Source organism: Furipterus horrens, unplaced genomic scaffold (assembly GCF_987537825.1).
Source record: "Furipterus horrens unplaced genomic scaffold, mFurHor1.1.pri manual_scaffold_1, whole genome shotgun sequence".
In the NCBI taxonomy this organism is placed as follows: Eukaryota; Metazoa; Chordata; class Mammalia; order Chiroptera; family Furipteridae; genus Furipterus; species Furipterus horrens.
The window spans coordinates 51,953,039-51,973,753 of record NW_028327171.1 but is presented as its reverse complement, the minus strand read 5'-3'; the positions used below and the strand labels follow the sequence as shown (position 1 = coordinate 51,973,753).

General features: G+C 34.7%; 1 protein-coding gene across 3 annotated transcripts in view; it reads left to right on the top strand.

Annotated features, from left to right (window-relative positions):
- The window catches only part of FGF12 (fibroblast growth factor 12), a 490,004-nt gene that overhangs the window by 459,389 nt on the left and 9,900 nt on the right, over nt 1-20,715 (top strand). For all 3 annotated transcript variants that reach the window (XM_090282136.1, XM_090282049.1, XM_090281968.1), the window contains one exon: nt 11,367-11,565. In XM_090282136.1, coding sequence (XP_090138262.1) covers nt 11,367-11,565 — 199 coding nt within the window. The remainder of the gene's footprint in view (nt 1-11,366; nt 11,566-20,715) is intronic.

Here is a 20,715-nt window from a genome sequence, read left to right as displayed (position 1 = left end):
ACTGTTTTATTGACCTGTTTATGATAAATTGTTTTAAAAGTTATACTATATGCATTTTTGCCGTTGCTCAAATAAAGACGATATGTGTCAGAAGCTAAAGCTTGTCGAGCTTAGCATGATATCTCATTCACATATTGTTCTCCTCTCCCACACAGGTGTTTTAAATACAGCTTTTCAAAAGTAGAATGCTAGAAATTTTCATGCTGATTCCATTAGGGAAAATGATCAGCTTCTATTCAGGATGAATACAAGCTAAATTGGTGAGATGCTGTGCCCCTTTGCCACTTGGTTTCCAGTGAAGAGAACAGCGGCAGTATTGAGGTTGGCTTCCAGTTCCGGGTCCTTCCCTTTCCTAAAATGGTTTAGAAAACTTCCAGGGTTCTTTTTAGTTTCATCTCCAATAAACCAAACTTCTGCTAAGGAGAAAATAAATTTAAAATGCTGAACTGCCTAATATCTCCAAAGAGCAAAGATTCTCTTTGAGCATCTTTGACATACTTCAAGGGAAACCAAAGTCAAATACTAACTGCTTATCAGCAATTTAACCCTGAACTTTGCTTTTTTTCTGACTCCTGAAAATAGTTTGATCCATGTTAATACATCTTCTAATCTTTCTTTTTCATTTTCATTGTCAACATTTTAAAATATTTTATTGTGCTATTATTAACCTTTTTTACCTATCGATTAACACGAATATTTCATTTATTTTTTCCACCTATTCCCCGACCCCTGCCCCTTTGGCAATATGTACCTATAAAGCCCCAGACTTTGAAACTAAAATTGTAGGTAAGTTAAGAGAATTTGAGATTAACAGAAAAGGAGATATGGCTCATCGTAGGCAACGACTTTTTAATTATTTTTTAAGATTTTGACCCATTTTTTTCTTGTTATCTTTTTTTTCTTTGCTTTTTTTTTTTACATAGGGGCAGAAAAATAAAAACAGGAAATGAATACAAATTATTTCCCTTTCAGATAATGTGGCATTCCATAAAGTAAATTTAAGAGAAATTGAATTGATGGTTTTTGTAGTCAGTGACCTAAAAATAAAATTCTTTATTCATTTGACATTTCTTAAACATGATTTTAATAGAATACATTTATATATAAAAGGGAAGTATAGCCTTCTTAGTAGTCAGGTTAATATGTTCAGAAGAAAAAGTATGTACACTTCACTAAGTATTAAACAACATTTTATGTCAGACTTTATGAAAAGAACTGGGGCTATATAGACAAGGACAGGAGATTACAGTGCATCAAAAGAATGGGTTTATTCTTAAGTGATTTATATGTATTTTTTAAAGAATTAACATCGAAAAGAATTATTAGCATTCTACTTATATTCTTCCCAGCCCAGAATAACATTTGTTTGCTTTGCTTAATACATGATTATTGCTTTTATCAAGTTAAAATGTATTTGAATTTCTATGTAATTAATTGTCACTTCAAGAAAGGAATAGAATCTCTTATAGACCCCCTCCATGAAATCTCTTCTTATCAGCTAACACAGAATGTGAAAAAAATTTGAATTCATACCTGTGTTTATTTGTGCCATATTGTAGTCTCCTTGAGAGACTGTGTACTTGTGTTTATTTAAAAAGCGTGTCTCTCTTTTTCATATATGCATATTTTCTAAAAGAATAACTGATGTTTCCTTTAGGCAATGGATCTGTTGATTATTAGCTGTAACTTTTAAGTTTCAGTAATAAAACAAATGGAGTAAGAGAATGTAAATAGTTGGATTCTGAATTTTGTTTCCGTGCTGTTTCAATTGGAGCTTAGCTCTGGAAAGTATCTGTACTAGGCCTGATGAGACCTCACAAAGGCTATTTCATCTATTTCATCTAACTATTCTGGCCATTTGGAATAGGCTGTATTTATCCACTCATTCACTCATTCACAGACTATAGAGAAGCTACCGGGCGCCAGACACTATGCAGGGGTAAAGGAGAAATAAGCAAGAGATCCTGATTTCAAATAAGTTGTACTTACTAAGGTCATATTTGCAAATACATACACTATCTAGTGGCATGATGTTGATTATAACATTTCCTACCCCTGGAGACTTTGATTTCTTGGTCTGTAAAATGGAGATTTGGGCTATTTACTGCAAGTCTTCTATGTTCATCATAAGGACAGAGCAGATGGCCTTAGTTTGTTTTTAGTACCTTTTATGAAATCAAACAAGTATGCTTGTCATCTCTTGGTCTGAATGATAGCATATTCAAATCATGATAGAGGTAAATTGTATTCAATAACCTTTAGAGACATTCATTAAGTAAACTAGGCCTCTCTCCCTTCATCCCTCCTTAGTGGTGAATTATTCATCATCACAGCAAGAAGATTTGCAGCAGATTAAAAAAAAACAACCACACAACTCTAGCTTTTTAGTGCTATCAGGACTGTTTCTCTAGCAGTTTACTCTTTAGGCCATTGAAATGAAATTGGCTGGTGTGACAGCACATGCAGCCTTGATTGAGACCACTCAGAACACACCTGTGAGAGGCGGTTTTATACCTCTGTTAGGCATATAATGTCAGGTCCTGATGTACTCACACCCACTGGGTACCTGCAGGATACCAGAGTTATTTTGTTTTGTTATGTTTTTCTTAATCTTTCATTTCATCCAGATTAATAAAGGCTCTGCGGTGTCTGCTATACTTCACAGCAATTCAGAGCAATCCTGCATCCCAGGTGCTCTGTAGTCATGGTGTATCCCAGCCTTCATTTCTCATTCATTGACCATTAGAGAATTTCCTCACTGAGAAACATTTCAGTCACTGAGCATTGTAATCCCTGCCAGGAAGATGTTTAAATGAAAGTGTAATTTGAACCAATGAGCAAGCAACAAAAGCAAATTCTGGGTTTGTTTCTCCTCAGTGACAGAGGAGATGCTTATATAGTATGCCTGCAGTGACCCATTACCCCCAATAAAGCCCTGAACTATACATTCACAGGTGAAATGTCACATTGCCTGGAAAGCCCACAATGTTTAATGTTTATGCCAGCTTTGATAAAAAATTTAGATAGCATTAGAAGAGAAATTTTGGGTCCTCTGGATTTTGGGATCGATCCAAATCATGGGAAGGCTGGAAATAAAACAAGGAGAGTCCAAATAAGGATGAGGATTTAAAATAAATATATTCATATATTCCAAGTACTGAGTCACAAGGTTATTCTGGTGGTCTAATCACCAGGACATGTAAGATAAAGTAATAAGGTTTATTTTCATTCCCTCCTTCACTCAACTAGTCCATTTGCAGTTGTTTAGATAATGAGGGTTTCATTGATTTCTTCCTTCAGTAATTTTTCACAAGAAAATTGTATATGGGATCAAGAAATCTTATTCTTGTAGTTATGAGGCTTTTGCTTGTTGTGTGAGCCTGTGTAAGTAAATTCCCATTTCAGAGTCTAAGATTTATCACATTTAATATAGAACTGTTTTTGCAGCTGTACTCTGTATTAGATGTCTGAAAGCCACATCTTGCTAGTAGATTAATTTTACTTGACCAAGAGGATTTTCCCCTTAATTTAATTTACTATTTGAAGCAGTAATACATGCATAGAGAGAAGTTAAGTTTATTTCTTACAGCTTTGTTTTCCAACCATCAGAATACTTTCCCAGAAGGCAAACACTATTGCCAACTTCTTGTGTGTTCTTCAGGAGACTTTCTAAACAGAATTTTATCTGTATGTGCATATATGTGCATATTTAACACAAATGGTAGCATGTCATGAACAAATGCATATGTGCTTGTATTATGCATATATATTTGATACAAGCAGCAGTATGTACAAATACACACAGATTACTTCTTTTATTTAACAATGCATCTGGGAGATTTTTCTACAGTAATTCATAAAGAGCTGCTTTTATCTTCAGCAGCTGTATAATATTTCATTGTGTGGACATGCCAGAATTTACTTAACTTATCTCCTAATGAAGGACATTTCATTGTTTTCAGTGAATATTTAGATATTACCTTTTTACCATGAATATACTCTTGAACATAGTTTATTTTGCACATGTGTTAACATAGCTTCAGGTCAAATTCCCGCAAGTGGGCCAAAAGGTATGTATGCTTTATGATATGATTATTTAAAACTATTTCTTAATAGCAATCTTTTGACAGCATCCCACAAATTTTGATATTTTGTATATCTTATTGTTCTGTTAGAACTATTTTTACTACCCGGTATGATTTCTTCCTTGTCTCATGGGTTTTATATAAGTCTGTGGTTAACTCCAATATTCAAGGATTTTTAAGATATTTAATATTTATTAATTTCTACTTTAATTTTCTTCCTGTTAATGAACATACTGTGTAAAATATCAGATTTGACTTTTAAGATGGGCCTGAATTTATCTTAGTAAATGTTCAGGATTTATTCAAAAAAAAGATTCCTCTGTTATTTGGTATGGTGTTCTACAATATTAATTAGGTCAAGTTTCTTGATAGTACTCAGATTTTCTACATCTTTAGTAAGTTTTCTGTGTCCTGACAATTGTTGAGAGAAGAGTACTAAATATTCATTGTGGATTTATCTGTTGTCTCCCTGTAGTTATTTCATTTTTTTGCTTCATGTACTATGAAACACTGTTATGAGGCACATGCATGTGTAGGATAATTACATCTAGGCCCTGATGCACTAACCCTTAATTCTTATGAAATGTTTCTTTTTACCTCTGATATTACTCCTTGTCTTGAAGTATTGTCTGTCTGTTCTTAATATAGCTGTATCTACTTTCTTATGTTTACTATTGACTTGGATATATCTTTTCTATACTTTTACTTTCAACCTCTATGAGACTTAAGACTATCACTTATAAATAGAGTTTTCCATTTTTGTTCAGTCTGACAGGTTCCACCTTTTAATTGGAGTATTTATTCTATTTACATTAAATATGGTGATTCATATGGTGAAGTTTAAATCTACCACCTCACTATTAGTTTTCTATGTATCTAATCTGATTTTTAAAAATTTTCTTCTTATTTCTTTTAAATTAATGCTTATTATGTTTCATTTTAATTTTTATATTGGTTTCTTAGTTCTACCCCTTTGTTTTATATTTATAGATTTTGCTCTAAAATCACAATGGGGATTCTTACTTTAGATGGTGTACTTAGAATTAATACTAACACACTTTACGTAAAATATAAGAACCATAAACAATATGTTTTAATTAAACCCCTGTCCTTTCTTCAAAGATCAAAAAGTTCTAGTTTTTCTCATACAATGGCTCTAGTAGTGCTTAGTTGTTTTTAACTTCATTCAAAACAATTTTGTTAGACTGTATTGTGACAGCTGTCATATCAGCATGTATTTAAAAAAAACAAAATTGGTGAATTTTTTACAGTCATTTTAATATTGAAGATTGAAAAAGATACACAACATTTTCAGTGTATTATGCTTTATTATTTCAAGAAAGGTAAAAACTCCACTGAAACACAGAAAAAGATTTGTGCAGTGTATGGAGAAAGTGCTGTGACTGATAGAACATGTCAAAAGTGGTTTGCAAAGTCTCTTGGTACTATTGAAATTTTGGCCAATTAATTTTTTGCTGTGGGGCTGTCTTATGCATTGGAAGATGTTTAGTAGCACCCCTGGCCTCTACCCATTAGAAGCCAATAGCAGAAAGTAGCCAACATACTCAAAATATCCAAATCAATAAACTTACTGGTGCAAACGAAAAATGTATTCTTTATTTATGGAAAAAAACCATATGGACTTTTTGGCCAACCCAATATATATCTGTTTGCATTAGAACTCTCATTGCAATGTTATTATTTTTGCTTTAAAATTAAAAGAAGAAAAAGTATGCGTTTTTATATTTATGAACATATTTATGATTTCCAGTGCTACTTGTTCTTTCCTGTATAACCTAGTTTCCATCTGGTATAATTTCCCTTCAGCCCAAATAACATCTTTTAGCATTTATTATAATGTAAGTCTGCTAGAAATAAATTCACTCATTTTGTTTATCTGAAAATATTCTTACTTCATCTTACCAGTTTTGAAGGATATATGCACTGGATATAAAATTATGGGTTCAATTTTTTTTTTTTTTTTTTAATTTTAGAACTTGAATGACTTCATTCCATTGTCTTCTAACCTCCAGTGTTTACATGTTTGGTGTATCTTTTTTTTCTTCTCTGCTTCATTTTAATTTTTTTTTTCTTTATCTTTATTTCTCAGCAGTTTGGTTACAAAGTTCCTGAGTATTGTTTTGGTGTTTTTATCCTGCTTGGACTTGCTGAACTTTTTCCATCTGGATCTGTAGGAATTTTTATTTTTAGCATATCTGATCAATTTTAACCATTAATTATTCATTTTTTCACCTTTTTTTATTTTCCTTCTCCATAGTTAGAGTTCTTAATATTGTGAACTGGTTGAATCTGTTTCTTTGTGTGTTTTTTGAAAACTTTATTTATCTGTGTATTTTAGCCTGGGTAATTTCAATCAGTTTGACTTCAGGTTTGTTCATGCCTTCATCTGCCAGTCTCTAGTATGTCAGTAAGTCCATCTAGAACTTTTTCTTTCAAATGTTGTCCTTTCCAGTTCTAAAATTTTCACTTTTTAAAATCATATCTATTCTTGCTGCTGATATTTCTTATTTGATTACTAATTATGTCCTTTTTCTTTTAAGCCCTATAACATATTTATAGGAGTTATTAATTCTAAATATGAGTCATCTTTTGATCTTTGTATTGACTGCTTACATTGCTTTGCTTCTATCAATGTTTTATAATCTTTATCTTATGTTAGACATTTGTATGACATTTGTATGACAAAGAGTGTATATGTTTTTTGCCATTTAGATAAATACCTAGTAGATCCTCTTTATCTTATCAGGTTGTGTGTATGTGTGTGTGTGTGTTGCTTCTGTCTTTAGTCTTGGGGTGGAGGGATCTTAGTTAGGTGTGATCATTAACTGGAGATTGTTTTCTGAGGTTTTCAATGAATGTTCAATGTGCTTATTAAGGTTTCTCTTTTCTGGCTTGTCTAGAAGTTCATTATACCCCAGGCCTGCACAATCTCTGGTGTCTTCATTCAGCGCTCAATCTGCAGTAGCTGTTCTATACTGGGCTTGGAGGAAGCTCATCTTGAACATGTGCAGTCTATGGATAAGCCCAGGGTCTTTGGGAATTTCCATTGAGTCTTCCCTTCATTCCAACAAGTTCCTTTTCTCTGGACCCTTTATCCGCATATTCAAGTCCTTTTATAGCCCCAGACCTCAATTTCTGCCTCTTCTGCTTAAGAAAAACAGAAGTGCTATACTCAGCTTCACCCTTCCATTCCAGGATTAAAAGAGCCCCTTGCAGAAAGCCAGGGTTAATGTGGTGCTTACCTCATATATTTTCTTTCCCTCGAAGATCAGAACCCTGAAATTCCAGTTGACAAGTGCCAGGAAACTATTGCCTCATGTATATGTACAGTTTTATCATTGTTCACATCAGGAAGTTATGCATGATACTAGTTATTCTGACTAGGATGTTGACACAAGGAGTTTTAAAAATAGGAAAATTTAATGTAAAAAGACACGTTTCCAACCTCAGTTGATCATTTCTGGGGCATTTTAGAGTATTCAAAATGATTTTCCAAAAGGCATTACAAAGCTAAACCTGAAGTATGGGAATTTGAAAATATCCCCCACTTTCATTCTTACCCACAGAAAGGAAGACAGAGACTGAGGCACTAGAGGCGCACATGCTCTTTCATGAGTGTGGGCGGGGTATTTAATGTAGTTGCCTTGATTTTCAAACTCAGTCATAGTGGGCATTTGGTGACATGCTGTGTACATGCTCACTTCATCAGAACCATGATGATTTTAGTGGAGAATTGCACAGTTCCCCCAACAATTTCTCTCCTGCATAACATTCAGACTTGGAAATAATTTCGATGATAATCATGAATTGTAATATGAGATATCCCCTCACCCAGGGGCCTCCCACTTCCCATCCCCACCCCACTCCTATACTTGCAGGCTTCTGGCAAGAGGTTAAGTCCAACAGCTATGTGATATTGTGCCTTATTAGGAGAAAGGACCTGGAAATTACCTCACTTATCTCAGGTTCATGTCAAAAACATGTCTGTATCAGTGCCATTGAGTTTGCTCCAACTCCTAGCAACCCTGTGAATGAGCGATCCCTACAATATCTAGTTCTCAACAGCCCTGCTCCACTTCCATAAACTCATGCCTATGGCTTCCTTTATGGAGTCTCATAATTGGTCTTCCTCTTTTCTTACTGCCTTCTGTTTTTCCCAGCATTATCCTTCTGAAAGTACCCTGCCTTCTCATGGTGTTCACAAAGTAAGACAAATTAGGTTTGTCATCTTTGCCTCCAGCAATGTTTCAGGCTTAATTGAGTCTAGGGCCCACTAGACTGTCTTTCTGGCAGTCCTGGATATTCATAGAGCTCTCCTCCAATACCACATCTCCAATGAATCATTTTATTTTTCCTGTCAACCTTCTTCACTGTCCAGCTTTTACATCTGTACATAATAATTTGGAATACAAGGGTGTGGAAGATCTTAGTGTTGGCATTTAATGACACATCTTTGCTCTCAGTGATTTTGTCTAATTCTCCCATTGCTGCCCTTCTGTGTCTCAGCTGCCCTTTGATTGTTTTTGGCTGAAGTCTTCATTTGAATTGATGACTGAACCAAAGTAAGCACAATCCTGAAAAATTTCACTGTTTTCATTGTCTGCATTAAAGCTGTGTATCTGCTACCAGAAAAAGAGAAATGGTTAGGTTTATTTGTGTGCTCTCTATATAGAAGACCAAATTAGCCTCAAGCAAAGAAGCCTTGACTAGCCTTTTATAGGAAAGAGAAACTCAGGATACACTATTTGGATTCCACAAGTAAAGTAACTTTTCTCAACCTACTGCTCAGGCTAACTTTTTCTCAATCAGCTATAATCTGAAAATTGTAACTAGAAATAAAGAAAGTGAGGAATATGCCAGATACTATGTTAAGCATACCTTTATTGTCTTGTTTAATAATCACAAACTTATCGTGACGGTATTATTAGTCTTCTTGGTTTTTTTTTTTAAGATTCTATTTATTTATTTTTCAAGAGAGGGGAAGGGAGGGAGAGAAACATCAATGTGTGGTTGCCTCTTGAGTTCCCCCTGCTGGAGACCTGGCTTGTGACCTGACTGGGAATCAAACCGGAGATGCTTTGGTTTGCAGGCCAGCATTCAATCCACTGAACTACACCAGCCAGGGCTCATTAGTCTTAATTCACAGATAATGACACTGAGCTTCAAAGAAATTAACTTGTCTGAATTTTAAAGTTCGGGATTTGAATCTGTCTCTACCTCCACATTATGTTTCCTATATACCATAGTTTTTATCATTTTATGATGATATAAATTTACTTTGTTGCTTTGTGAGATATTGCAAGGAATATATTAACAGAGAACTTTTATTATTAGACAAAATAGCTAATTTTCCAGTAAAAAAAATCTAAAATGTATATAAATATTTCTATATCTGCAGAGTATTTTTAAGTTATAAAATTTGACTTGTAAAAGCAATGCAGTGTTTAAAAAAAAGTTTCATTTGAGATAATATATTTTAGCATTTTCTTTGCCTCTTTTCAGGATGGAAAACAATCATTCTATTGCTTGATTTAATATTATTATGTCTGACAATACACTGTATGAAGCAAATCAAAGATTTTCAAGTTCTCTGCATCTAAAAGCCATTAATGAAGTTAGCAAACTAGAAGCTTTACAGCCAGAAAATCAAAGGTTATATAATTAAAGGAACTACCTATCTCTGGAGTTGTCTGACATAAATCATGTTTAAAAATAATACATTTTTATTTATTTTTTCCTTATACACTATCCAATAAACAAGATTGCACAACAAACAGGAAAAAAATTTTTTGTAGATTGATATGGATTTTGATTTGAAAAGGAAAAAGATCAAACTGAGAAGATCCTTTGTAGCTAGCATAGACTTGAAAAATCAGTAATTTTTGCATATCATAAAGAGAATCATTAGTCATAATTACTAACATAATAGCTAACTTTAATTTCTCTGATTATATTCTTGTTTATATTTTGCATTTTGTTTTCTTAATAATATATTATCACCATTTTTTTGGTATGTAAGCCCTAATTTTGAAATAACAATATTTTTATATTTTGATTTCAAGAAATTATTTACTTTATATGAATGATGAAGGTATTAGAGACTTAAGTGAAAAGGGATACCTGTTATTACCTAGTTCAACAGACATTTCTATTTTACATTTAAGGAAATAAGGAACCTAAGAAGTTCCCAATTTCAACGCAAATTAGAGGCATGCAAGAATAAAAATCCAGGTCTCATAATATCTTTTCGCCAAATTGTTTTGTTGAAGTAGTTTTTAAAAAATTCTAAGAACTGTTGAGAATAAGAGGGGAATATAGCAATCGTGGCACTTACCATCAAGAAACTTAAGCAGAACCATGTATAATATAATGTCAGATAGTCTTATGAAGAAAAAAGCAAAGTAAAGGATTAGAAAGTGACTGGAGAAAGTGCGAACTTATGTAAGTTAGTCAGGGGAGGTCTCTGAGAGAGTCGCATTTGAGCAGTGACCTTGATGAAATGAGAGATCAAGCTGTGTTAATGTTATTGAAGAGATTTTCAAAAGCAAAGGTGGTGAAGAACTTGAGATGGGTTATGCTTGTTGTTTTTGAGAAACAGCAAGGAGACGAGTGCTGCAATGCAATGATGTTCACCCATTCATTTCACATTCATCTCAAAGATTATTACAGCCAGAGCAGTAAGGAGCAAATGTGGATCTGCAAAGAACGGGAAAAAGATAAATCAAAATTATGGGACAACTTAATTATATTAACTATACAGGATTAGGCAAGCCCTGTATTTCTATTTGAGTTGGCAAACACACACTTTGCAGGTAAAGCTAGGAGAAGCAACAGTAATTGTACATCTAGAATAGACCCTTCAAAAACATCTGCTAAGTCTGTGTGTGCTGTTGTTTTCATTTTGATTCGTAGGGATGCATTTTACATGCTAAGGGCCACTAAAATGTACAATGGCCAGTCTCTTAAGTTTACAAAACTGGGATCAGAGTGTGGACCTGGGCATAGTCTTGATATTTGCCCAAAGAGTAACTCCTGCCTAATAGTTGTGTTCTATAAGAGTAAAGACTGTTCAGAAAGAAAATCTTGTTTCTTGATTTTTACATGATCCATCTTTACAACCAGGAGCCCATAGAAATGTTGTGCAATTCCCTCTCACTTGTTCTTAACAGCAGACCTGTATTTTGGATTCATTGTATTTAAGCATTTGCTGATTCATTTAAAAATCCTTTCTCTCTTCTGTATCCATATTTTTTTCTGCAGGATGTTTTCACTCCAGAATGCAAATTTAAGGAATCTGTGTTTGAAAACTACTATGTGATCTATTCTTCCACACTATACCGTCAGCAAGAATCAGGCCGAGCGTGGTTTCTGGGACTCAATAAAGAAGGTCAAATTATGAAGGGGAACAGAGTGAAGAAAACCAAGCCCTCATCACATTTTGTACCAAAACCTATTGAAGGTATGAAATGAACTTCTTTCTTCTTTACTCTGATCAGTGTGTTTATGCCAATTCTTCATCTTATCCCTTCACTCAGTAGCATGCCCCTGTGATGCAACACATCAGAACAAAAATTCAGAAAACACAATAATAGCTTGACATATTTAAAAAAAGAAAAGTATATTACAAATACTTGGTACTTAGGAAAAGTTGCTTGAATATTGTAAGGTAGAATATTCCTGAAAGTAGGAAAGTAGTGGTAGTTACCATTTCTAATATGATGTTCTTCTTTTTTGAACACAATAATGTAATATCTCAGGCTACACCCTTAAAAAACCAGGAATACTATTTTAGTGCTTTAAATTTTTCAAAAACCTTTAAAAAATATGTTTATACCCTAATCGCTACATCTTTGTGAACATATATAATAATATAATGTGTTAATTTTTCTTTGTATTTTTGAGGAAAGAAGAAAATTTATAATATTAAATTTTATCCTCAATTGAGCCTATGACTTACTCTGTTCATTATTTAATATAATTATGTTTAATTGATATTTAATATGTGACATTTCAAGTTGTACAGTGGAATAAATTATATTATGCTAAGGAAACCCACATTTTGCAATTTTTTTCTTAAATAGGATGAGACTATATCATTGGAGTGACCACATTTACTGCATTCAGACATGTTTTTTAATATAGTCTCAGAAAGCAGCAGTGGTCTGGACATGTACTACTGTAACATTCTTCTCCTTTAAATGCCACACATTATAATTATTTAATATATTAGTTTATGCTCCTTGTCTGAGAAAATGAGAAAATTGAGGCAGTGCATTGCAATGCATTATACATTTTATTTATATATGATTACTGGATATTTGACCCTGTCCAAAATGTCACAGAAGCGTATGGTTCATGCCAAAAGCTCTTTGATATGTGGTCCTGCCCAAACATCCATGGAGACATTTGGTCCACACCGACCCATGTGCCTCACCCCACATGCCATTACCAGACAGGCTACTGATAAAAAGAGGACTATTATTGGCAGTGCAGCCACAACACAATTATTGGGCCAATAAAACATGATATATTTTATATATTAATATATTTTATGTGTGAATCCTGTAAAACTGATGTCTAAATAAATGTTATGGGCTATTTGAACCCAGAGATACTTTTTAAGTGTGGACATTTTAGACAGGACAAACTGTCATTGTCATGTCCTTCAATTTTACACACACACACACACACACACACACACACACTATGCTGTGATATTGGGTAGCACTGCTGCCCCCTAAGCATCCATAACGTATGGCCTAGGTAAACTGGTATAAGGACTCAGTGCCTCTTGCAGAGTATATATGACAGCAACAGTGAACAAACACTTTTCAAATCAATTCTGTGTTTAAAGCATGAGGGAAATGTGGCATTCAAAGCTCCTAGTCTCCCTCAAGGCTCCCTTCACAACCTGTGTTTTTAACCACACAAAACTGAACTTGCTATTCTGCAATATTTTTTCACTAATTTGGGCCCCATGTAGTTTTCTTTGCCCTTCTCTCCCAATTTCCATATTTTGATATGCCCCCAAAATGCCTATTAGTTCTTGTAAAAAAAGTAATTTAAGAATCGGTACTTCTGTAAGGGCCTCCTTATCTTCCTTCAGGTAGAATTAAGCATTCTGTCACCTTATCATTGTATACATTTTTTCTCCCCTAGAAGTTATCCCATTGTATTAAGTTTACCTATTTTCTTCCCAGTTTCCTCTTATCCATGGTTAGCTCACTTTTTGAATGAACAGAACATGTTTTATTTTTCCATTTTTTTCCTCATATCTCCTTGTGTCTTGTGCAACGTCTGGCAAATGAGTAAGTGAACACATGAATGAACAAAAAGAACTGCCAGTTCCAGAGTACTTTATAATATTATTGGAGATACGAAATGTCTACTATTAGCAATAGTGTAATGTAAAAAGATATATTACACATTTCAGGAAATGCTATCGAGATTTAGGAAAGGATCTATCACTCCACCAAAAGAAAGACATCATGGAAAAGACTATATGTAAAGGTAGCTCAGCCCTAGACCTGGTTCAGACCATTTGAGGTGAGAGGTGGCGATCAGGCAGGACAAAAGCACTCTGAGAGTCTTGTGAATAGAGGCAGATGTGCCTGCTTGTAGGGTTGGGCAGAGGGTGCCTAAGAAATAGATAACATTTTCCATGGACAAATATATTGATTCTAAAAGTGATCTTTTAGACAAATTTTCCTTTTAACTCTGCCTCTTATTTTTGTGCATTTGACTTCTTTTGGTTATGCAAGTATTATATGCTCATTAACAACTTTTGGAAAGTATAAAGTAAAAGTAAAATATTTTTGTCTTTCATTCATTCCATTTATGACTAATATATTTCATACTGCTCCCCCCGCCCCCCCAAAAAAGAAAAGAAAGAAACACCTATAACCTACCATCCTAATCCTAATTGCACTTTGGTTAGTGAGGCTTCCTCCTGAGTCCATACACATTTGGGAAAGAAATGTACACAACATTTGTTCCTAGAGCTGCTTTCATTCTACATTTATTGCTACATTTCAGCACCAGTGTGGGAAGAGATAACTAGACGCTTCTAGTTGTGTACATTGGATTAGGTTTGCTGCATATAACATAAAACCCATTGGAAGGGCAGTTTAATTATAAAAAGTTTTATTCTCTCCCAAACCAAATCTAGTGTCATCTGTCCAGGGTTAGTACTGTGTCCTTCCTGTTGTTCGGGACCCTGGGTGTGTCCAGCTTTTGTTGCCCCTCCCCCTTCGTGTGCTGTATAAACATGCATCAGCACAGCCTCACACCATGGCCCTGGCTCTGCCCTGATCCCCATCACCCAGCTGGCATCCTCATTCCAGTCAGAGGGCAGAGGATGTGGTGAAGGAGATGGAGGCAAAAGCATGTGCCCATGTTCCTTCATCACGGTACCCATCCGTTCCCATATGATATCTCCATCCCACTGACCACAGCGCAGTCAGGTGGCCCCACTGGGGTGCAGGAAAGACTAAGATACAGTCTTTTTTTCTGGATAGCTACCTAATGCATAAATGGTCAGCGATTTGGGGAGAGCAGCAGAATGGGATTGGGACAACTAGGAGTCTCTGCTTCAACCTGTCATTGTCTCAACTTCATAATAGCTCTGATTTCCTAATTTTCTCATGGACATCTTCTGGTTGGTTGTTTTATTTTTCTTATTTACTGATGCTTTAGGATGATTTTCCTTTTTCCCTAGAAAAAAAATAAGGTCCATTTTAAATCAGATTTGCCAATACTTGGATTTCCTTCCAAGGCTCTTTGCGTCTATATTACAGGACTGAACCTTAGGTGTGAAATATATAGAATATGATGAGAATTGCTTCCAAAAATGAGAACAAGAACTTAATTGGTTTCAGACCAAATACCTTTTAATTGCCTAGAAATGTCTTTGCCTTTTGTCCTAGAGAGCAAGGTTCACTCTTTGGAACAATAATAGGTAACAGCTGTAGAAATGCTTGCTTTGTACAGTTATTGTACTATGCATATCTCAATTACTGCCTATTTTGTTTTTCATGCCATTTCTACTAAGGCGCTCCTAGTACTATCCCCATTTTACAAATGTGGAAAATGAAGCACAGAAACATTAAGTAATTACGTATTTTCCAAATCAAGCAGCTTGTAAGTGGCAGACCCAGAATTCATACTTTCTTTTTAAATCTTCAATATTCTTGCTCCTTTGAAATAAAAGCCCTTTTAGATTCATGGAGACCTTCAGGCACTTATATTGTAACTTACCTGATACACATGAAATTGGTCCATACTCTTATGCCTCATCTCTACTTTGATATCATTATTATAATATAAAACATACCCAATAATTCTCCATGGAGTTATAGTTTATATCATTAAATGATGTTTACTGGTTAGAATTATTATCAGAGATATGTACACTTGAGGTTTTGTTAAACATTATTTTTAGGAGAATTACTTTCTCCCTGCTGGGAACCCACAACTACTCTTGCTGCCACTATTATTATTACTATTACTAGTCTTATTACTTCAACCTACTATTTCTAGGCAAGTTAAATATGTTATCTAGTTAAATCTTACAACAGCCCTATGCTATTTATCATCATTTTATAGATGAGAAAAGTGATATTTAAAGTAATTAACCTGTCTAAAATCACAAGACTAGATAAATACAAAACTGGAATTGCAATCCAGGAAGCCTAGTGCCAATGCCTATGAACCTAATTCCTCTATTGTACTGTCCTCCAGTCTGAAGGAAGCCTATGCACATGCAAAGACTCAGAAAAGTTACTGAGAGCAAAGGAGAAATGTTATACCATTATACAACTTGAATAGTTATTTCAACAGCATGCAAACTTGAGACAGTAAGTGTGTATATAGTGATATTTATTCATAGTGCTAGATGATCAGATAGGATAGTTATGGGAATGCCATGTTAAAACCAGGTAAGAAAGAATTAAGAATACATCACCTTTTCTGTTGAATTTTAACAGGCTTTATTTCCTACTCTGTAAAAGAAGAATCAAGACCAGATGATTCCTAACGTTTTTTGGCAGTAACATTCTGTGGTATTAGCACTTTATTGTAAAACCTAATTCCTCCATGGAACCCAGCATAGAATTAATATGTTAAAAGATTATAAACACATTTGCTTTATTGAATTATTGAATGAACAAAGTACAACTTTATGAGCTATTTTCATAATGGGTGGTTTGTGACTTTTATTGGGGGGGCAGGTAGAATGAAAGGCATTCTAGGCATAATACTTAGCTTAGGTTATTTTGATAATATTTTTCCAGATGTTCAATATAAAGCATAAAACTAGAAGATACTTTTAGAAAAGAAATAGAAAATGACAACTTCACAAGAAATTATGTTGCTATTTAACCAGAAATGCTGTCAATTATTCTAGTTTTTGAAGGGATTTTTGTAAACCCAGAAGCCTGCCTCTAGAACTGATACCAACAAGGTCAAGTACCACAGACAGTAAATATCCTTTCTTTGTGAAGGGAACTGGCTGACTCCTTCTGGAAGATAGCCAAAGTAGGTTTGTTTTGTCTTTGTTTCTTTACTTCAAATAGCTCTGCCTTTTTTTGCAGTCTTGCTGGTGATATAATTTTGAATGTCAGGATTCCCAAAATGAAGCTCTGACAGTTTGAGGATCTTTCAGTTCTACACTGATTGCATGATAATACAGTATTTATCCACCAACCCCTTCCTCTGCACAGCTTCACCTTCCACCCTGTATTTAGAACACAGGGGGTGTTAATGAGGGGTTCCAAGGGTGTCTGTTCAGATGGATGGCCTCAATATTTAAACCCGTTACTACATGCATTGTTTTTAAACCACTTATTGGGTCCTCTCCCCTGGAATTTAAGACAACAGTGCAGCCTTCACAATTCCCAATTTTGCCCTTTTAGAGTATTGTTCATGCCACAGATGAGTAATTCCCCATATTTAAATTGTCTTGGTGGTGACCTCCCTCTTTAGCCTCAGATACAGCAGCCTAATATTCTTACAAAGGACAAGATAAAATCTCTTTTTCACCTCCTTCCTACTTCAGGAAGCTCATTACTTAGCTTCTGCAAGGTGTTTGGTATTCAGAATCCAGTTTCTTTCCTCTGGAAAAAAAAATGTGTGCACCTTCTAAAGATTTAAGCATCAAGAACTTAATCCTGGAGGGAAAAAACAGGTTTCCAAAATAAAATTATTAAATATCAGTTGAGAGCCATTGCTACAGAAGTTATTAAACCTGAAATAAAAGCACATTTATCGCTCTCCATCAATTTATTTATTTTCTGGTGAGGAGACAGTACTAACAGGCACACATATACACACACGTATGCACAAGGCAACTGATTTAAGACCCAATAACATAAGGTAAATCAGTGCGTCCCAAACTTTTGTATCATCTGGAGAGTTTGTAAATGCTGCAGATTCTCAGAACAAAACCCCCAAAGTATTCCATTTTATTTATTAATGACCTAAGAATCAACAGGTTTAAAAAATTGATTCTAATGGCAACCAAGTTTGAGACTCAGTTTTCTCAACTGAATGTGTTGTTTTTAGTCATATTTTGGTCAAATCTGGGCATAGGCAAATATTTAAATTTATTCAGATTATTGTGATCAATATATTGGATTTAGCCTAATCTACTATAGTGTAAACTGACACTCTGATACTATGGAATTAAATATATTAAACATGTTACATTTTTACATTTCTACTCTATTAAGATGGGTGCCTTTTAGCGCTAGTTAAATTACCATATGGAGTTAGTAGAGATAATGCCATTTTACTAACTTGATCACTGAGAAAGTGCAACCTAATAGAAATGAATTAATCATGGATAAATAAATGTCTAATTCTTCTGATAAAAGGTTTTCCAATGATTTTCTAAGCAATTTTGAGAAAATAATTTACTTTCTTTAACCTCAGTAACCTCTGGAGATAAAGTCAATAATAAAGCCCTTACCCTGGCCGCGTGACTCAATTGGTTGGAGCATTGTTCCGTTCTTTCTCACACCGATGTTTCTCACTCTTTCTTTTCCTTTCTCTCTAAAATCAATCCATCAATCAATGAAACATTTAAAATATACATAATAATAGTAAATTCCATCTGTTTCATAGGAATATTATGGAGATTAGATATTATAAGAAAGTTGGATTTCTAACATCTGTCAGATCAGTGAAAAGTGCCTTTTTTATTTTCCCTTGGAAGTTGGACCTTGTGTTATTGTGCTGTGTACTTACTGAATGAGTCCTGTGAGGTGTGGCTTGAACTGAAGGATGAGAAACAATGAAAACTGAATTTGGAGGAAAAAAGAATACCTTCAAAATCTGTGTAATAAGACACCAAATAACAACAAATCAGGAGTCCTGAGGTAAAGCTCCAGTTGGAAGGGCACCAATGGCAAACTGATTTTGATATTTTTATTTAAATTAACTAGAAAGATAACTACATGGTTTATTTTCCAAAATTCTTTTTTTGGGCCAAACCATACTAAATAATAAAAACAGAAAGATGGAGCAAAAAATTACCTATGATGCCCCTGATTGTTTTAATTACAGAAAAGGCAATAGGTGCAACTACGTCTCCTTCATCTTTTGAGTCTGGGATCTCTGCCAGCCTGCAACATTGTCTTCTCCCGACCCGTGTAACTCCTTCAAAAGAGCTATTTCCTGCCTTTGAATTCAGTCTTTAATAAACCCCATCTACCTCTCGTCCATACCTCCTTCTTCTATAGCTGTCTCTCTTTTACACACAAATATTATTTCGGATCACTTTCTAAATGAAGATATAGATATTTTTTGTTCACACTGTATCTTAATTCTTTATAGAAAATATTTACAGCACTGGGTAGATTTTTTTTTTTTTTTTTTTTTTGCAATACATGGCTTCTGAACCAACACTTAAAATTCTCCTGCAGTTCCAAAGGGATTCCATGTGACATCAATTAAGGTGTGAAATTTGCTTCATGTCAATTGCCCACACCCTTCTATGATCTGCTATTAAGACAATTAAATATCTTTAATAGTACATTAACTAAGAGAGCAATCTAACCTTTCCACTTCTTGAAAATTACAGAGGAGCAAGGAAAATTTCATTTAATTGGTAATAATTGAAAGATTAGTCATATTTTATTACTTTTTTGATGAAAATTGATATAGGATGGGTTCTTTATAGAATGTCATTCATGAGCTTTATTAGAAACTGAAGATCTAGTGCCTCAGCTTGGAAAACAAAATTTGTCAACAACAATGATTGCCCTCCACAGGAACTTTCCAGCTCTCCACCCTCCTAATTACCAGAACTGTCAAATTTTAAGTGATTTGCAAGAAGCTAGGAGTAATATAAAAGTAATAACTGGTAGTAGTTGTATTACTTTATATTCCATTTGCGTGGCTCATTGTTAATTTCAACATACTTCCATAACCAGAGTATCATGTGATCATCACTAACAATTTGGAGTATGCATGTTAAGATTACCATTCTGATTTTAAACATGAGAAGACTGAGTTTATGAGAAGTGAAAAAACTCAACTCACCTAGGGCCATACACCTAGGAAGGCAAAACTATGACCGGAGCTGTTATCTTCCTCAACCACTGCTTAGCATGCAGCATGCTGCTGTACCAGGACTGGCCATTGCATTGCCACATAAGGTCATTAGTCACTTGACTTGAGTGATTTGAGTGAAGGCAGTGTGGAGTAAGTCTAGTTAAAGTGGATTCAAGATCTCATAGGAGGAAAATAAAAGAAAAAAGTGATATTAAATGACATTTTTGAGGAGTTCTGTTCTCAAGGGAAAGAAGAGAAAAGGGGAGCAAGCCAGTAGGTACATAGTGGAGTTTGTTTGCTTAATGATATTGCAAGATATTTATAGACTGATGGGAACAATTGGGGGGGAAATAAAAAACTGGTATTGTAGGAGAGAGGGTCACCGAGTAGAGGGGATGGCTCAAGTACACAGAGTCAAGTGGAGGGCTAAATTTCTTTTTTCTTTTTTTGTATTTTATTTTATTTTATTTTTTGGTTTTTCAATTACAGTTGTCCCATTTTTCCCCCATTGCTCCCCCCACCCAGCCCATCCCTTCTCCCACAATCATATCCCTCCCCATTGTCCATGTCCATGAGTCATTCATACATGTTCCTTGACTAGACCCTTCCCTTACTTATCCTTCTTTTCTCCCTCCCCCTTCCTCCGTACTGACTACTATTCTAGTCTTTGCCTATTTAGTTCGTTTGTTTGTGTTGCTCTTTAGTTTCCTGTATTAGGTGATATCATATGGTATTTTGCTTTCTTTGCCTGGCTTATTTCACTAAGCATAATTCTTTCTAGTTCCATCCATGTTGCCGCAAATGGCAGGAATTCCTTCTTTCTTTCTGCTACATAGTATTCCATTGTGTAAATGTACCACAGTTTTTTGATCCACTCATCTACAGATGGGCACTTACGCTGTTCCCAGCACTTAGCTATTGTAAACAGGGCTGCTATGAACATAGGGGTGCATAGGTTTTTTGGAATTAGGGTTTTAGGATTTTTCGGGTATAATCCTAGCAGTGGAATCGCTGGTTCAAAAGGCAGTTCCATTTTTAGTTTTTTGAGGTAATTCCA